Source organism: Pan paniscus, chromosome 2 (assembly GCF_029289425.2).
Source record: "Pan paniscus chromosome 2, NHGRI_mPanPan1-v2.0_pri, whole genome shotgun sequence".
NCBI lineage: Eukaryota > Metazoa > Chordata > Mammalia > Primates > Hominidae > Pan > Pan paniscus.
Genome location: NC_085926.1, coordinates 96,079,864 through 96,083,798, shown reverse-complemented (window position 1 = coordinate 96,083,798; position 3,935 = coordinate 96,079,864). Strand labels below are relative to the sequence as shown.

Genomic DNA, 3,935 nt, shown 5'->3' with positions numbered 1-3,935 from the left:
CCATCCTAGAAAGTTAGAGGGGCTTGACTCTTCCTACTCATACAAGCACACACAGTTAAGAGCATGCTCTTACACTATGGCAGTTCCTTCACTGTTAACTCCTTCTATTTTTATTTTTCCCATTGCATTTCCATTTCCATTTATTTTGTTACTTGACCTGTGAGTAGACTTCCTGTGAGAAATAGAATTCACCCTTTCCTAAGATAGTGAAATGGAAGACCTTTGATAGTTAGCAGAATTATTGGGATTTACCTCTGCTGGCTCAAAAACAAATTTGCCTCCACTATGGGTTAAATGTGAGGGGCATCTCAGGTAATTCAGTGGTATTAGTATCAAAACCATCATACTCAAGTCCTTATATAATGAACTAGACTATTTTAGCATTTAATGCATTTATAAACACACAGTGAATAACACATAAAACTGTTAAATACTTTTATTTACTTTCTGCAATCATTATTCTATTATGATATGAACACAATGAAAATTTCTTGATTGCTTTTGAATAACATATAAATATTTTAATTAGTTTATTAGGTACTAAAATGTTAGGTCATTAAAGTGCTAGGACAGTTATACTTGCAAAAATGTTTGAACACTGGAAACAACATGGGTACCTCTAACTTGCGTAATTTTGTGACTATTTTAGTAAATAGAAAAAGGATATTAGTATGAAACCTTAACATTTCTTTTTAACATTTTTATGAATGAAACTATGACTTGCTTATTTCTCAGACTGTAGATGATAGGATTTAACAAAGGAATGATGACAGTGTAGAATAGAGGCTCCACCATATTTTGACCATCTGCTTGCGGAGATGCAGGGCCCACATACATTAAGAGAAGGGGGCCATAGTATAAACAGACAGAGAAGAGATGGGCTCCACAGGTGGAAAAGGCTTTCCTTACACCTTTATCAGATTTCTTTTCTAAGACTGTGAAGAGAAAAAATGTATAAGATATAAGAATAGTCACAATGCTGAATACCTGAATTGAACCTGAGAAAATAAAAACCATTAGAAAATTAATAGAAGAATCAGTACAAGAAATCTTAGACAATGGGATAATGTCACAGTAAATGTGATGTACTATGTTGGAGTTACAGAAGGTTAGTCTGAATAAAAATCCTTCATGGATTAAAGCATGAAGAATACCAGCTATATATGACAAGATTAATAGCCGGACGCACAGTTCATTGGTCATAATGGCTGGATAAAGTAAAGGTTTGCATATGGCTACATAGCGATCATATGCCATTGTTGCCAAGAGAAAACATTCTGTGGTTACGCCAATTGCAATGGAAAAAAACTGTATCTTGCATTCAGAGAGAGATATCATCTTACTCTTAGCTAAGAAGTTATTCAGCATCTTTGGGGTCACTGTGGATGATATCCAAGCATCCACAAAAGCTAAATTCCCGAGGAGTAAGTACATTGGGATATGAAGGTGAGGGTCTTTCCAGGTGACAGCAATCAGACCAAGATTCCCCATGATGGTGATGAGATATATTACCAAGAATGCCAGGAACAGGGGTATTTTCCACTGTGGTTGATATAAAAATCCTGTGAGAACAAACTCTGTCAGCAATGTTGCATTTTCCTCTTCCATGTCCTCACTGCATGTCCTCTAAAATAAAATGCAACAAATGAAAGGGAACATTTGCAATGACATTATGAGTTGAAATTGGGGAAGAGATGTTGAAATAAACCCTAAAATGATCAGAACCCTCTCAATTTTTTGATCAGTCCTACAACTGATGAATTGTGTATTTGATGCATTAAAGAAATGAAAAAATGATATATTTTGGTTTGAAACTGTGCAGTAATTAACTGATTTAGGTAAAAGTAGAGGCATTCTCTGTATACACTACATTTATATGGACACTATTGAGTGCAGTAGAAAAATTGTGTGTCTGGCCCATCATACAATGTCAACAGAAAAGATTTTGAAGGGTCTGAATTAAAAATAAATGAAATGAGTGCCATATGAAGAATCTTAAGCTTTATTCTTTATACGTTAAGCATGTACCAAAAATTTTAAGAAGGGAAATTATATTCTAATATATTTTTAAATTTAGTTTTTGATAGTGTAGAAAATATGCTGCAAGAAGAGGAAACTGGACTCAGGGATATTAATTAGAAACTTCTTAGTAAGGTCCAGGCAATCCCAAATCACATTACACATAAAAATTATCTGAAAGAGTGTTCATGAAAAATATAGGTTGTGAGCTTTCAATGTAGAAATTATTTCAGGAATGAGGTCTAGGGATCTGCATTCTGAAAATACCCTCCAGGTGATTCAAATGCATGTTAAATGTATAGTCCTTGTGAGATATAACATTGGAAGAGATGGTAAAACAAATAAATAGATTCTCAGGAATTCAGAATGTAGAGTCTCTAGTATTCTGTGACATATTTTGTAGGAAGTAAGTGGTCAGTAAAGGAGAGAGGAGTCCCTTGGTGACTGGCAAGATGGACATTAAACATTGAGAACTCAGGTGTGCTGACAAGTTTTTGGAGTGAGCATCATCTGGACAACTAGGTATTTTCCAATCATAATATGAGCCTATTAAATCTCAGTAGGAATGATTACTTGGATTCATTGTGGTAGTCAAAGGCATAGTTAAAAATGATCTATCCATTGGAGAGTAACAAAGAAACAAAAAAGATGGCAAGAAAATAAACTCGAGCACGTTATATTAAAGAGCTAACAAAGTGGACATATGTCCTGTAAATGGCCAAGATGTTATCTTATTTTTTGCCATCCAAGTCTTGGTGGCTATCAGAGGTTACCTACTGCTCTAGAAGCCAAAAGAACTAGAAACTCATTTTCCCATTCTTCTTGCCTCTAGAGTGAGGAAACAATGATCTAGGATGGCCAGTGAAACACACTGATCCTACATTTGGAATATGGAGAGAGAGAGAGAGAGAAGTACAGGGACAAAAGATTTTGGTTTTGAAGGTAATCAAGGTGGACATACCAGGACTCTACTTAATGCAACCTTTATTCACATCAATACACTTACAGTGTGAGCTGTCAAATTATTGACAAACATGGGTTTAAGGAGTTCATATGTAAGTGACTGACCTTAAAAGGTTTAATTAGAGAATGTGGTTAGTTAAAAAGCATGGGTATTTATATCAAAATAATCAGCAATAATTCCAAGATAAGAATCATTATGATGTGAATGTGTAAACCAAGTTTTAGCTGTTCAATGCCCTAGTTTATACAAAGTCATTATAATATGATCAACAAAATAGTAAAATATTAAAGGAATAATTCAGTCTTACAACTATTTACCGTATCTATGTTATAGTCATAAAACTGAAATAAAAAATAATCCAGTCAGAGTTATCCAAATTCCATCTTGCTATTTCGACAGCTTGTATACCCGATCTAAAATTTTAATGAATTAAATAGCATTTTCAACATTTCTATAAGGCATAATGAAAATTTAGAAGTTATTTCTTCCTTACCTATATTTTGAAGGAAATTGTGGATATCCTTTAAATGTGTTACGCCTTCTAAAACCGAAATACATACAGTAGCACAGCAATGTCAATAACACAGGTAGCCATTCATTACGTACTCATTCTTTTTGAAGGTTTCATTTTCCAAGCGTAGAAAAATGTTGATTATTAAATTTGGTTTGAGCATATAAGTGAACCAGTTGTGCAACTGGGGACTTTTGCCAGAGGAGGAAGGAGTGAAAAACTGAAATTCTCATAAGAGTGTCAGAGGACTCCCTGTAGGAAAAATTGAAGCTGTTCTAAGGGGCATTGTGTGTTTGCACATGTATAAGTCCAGGTTGTCCCCAAGGGCATTACAGACTTCTGGAATCACAAACATCAGTTCATTGTAGACACTTCTAGTTTTAACAAATGAAGTAACACTTTATATCACTATTTACCACCATGGATGACACTTTTGCATGT

At 34.4% G+C, this 3,935-nt stretch overlaps 1 protein-coding gene across 1 annotated transcript; it reads right to left on the bottom strand.

The window, feature by feature from the left end:
• Nucleotides 1-533: 533 nt before the first annotated feature.
• Nucleotides 534-3,612, bottom strand: LOC100995664 (olfactory receptor 5H15). The gene is made up of 2 exons (XM_008975370.4): nt 3,477-3,612; nt 534-1,626 (listed from the first exon to the last, which is right to left on the bottom strand). Exon 2 carries the CDS (start codon nt 1,606-1,608, stop codon nt 667-669), a length of 942 nt encoding a protein of 313 aa, XP_008973618.3. The 5' UTR covers nt 1,609-1,626; nt 3,477-3,612; the 3' UTR covers nt 534-666.
• Between the last annotated feature and the right edge of the window lie 323 nt (nt 3,613-3,935).

Excerpts from the sequence above, each read along its gene's own strand:
- LOC100995664 (XM_008975370.4), bottom strand. The coding sequence starts at position 1,608 with ATGGAAGAGGAAAATGCAACATTGCTGACAGAGTTTGTTCTCACAGGA.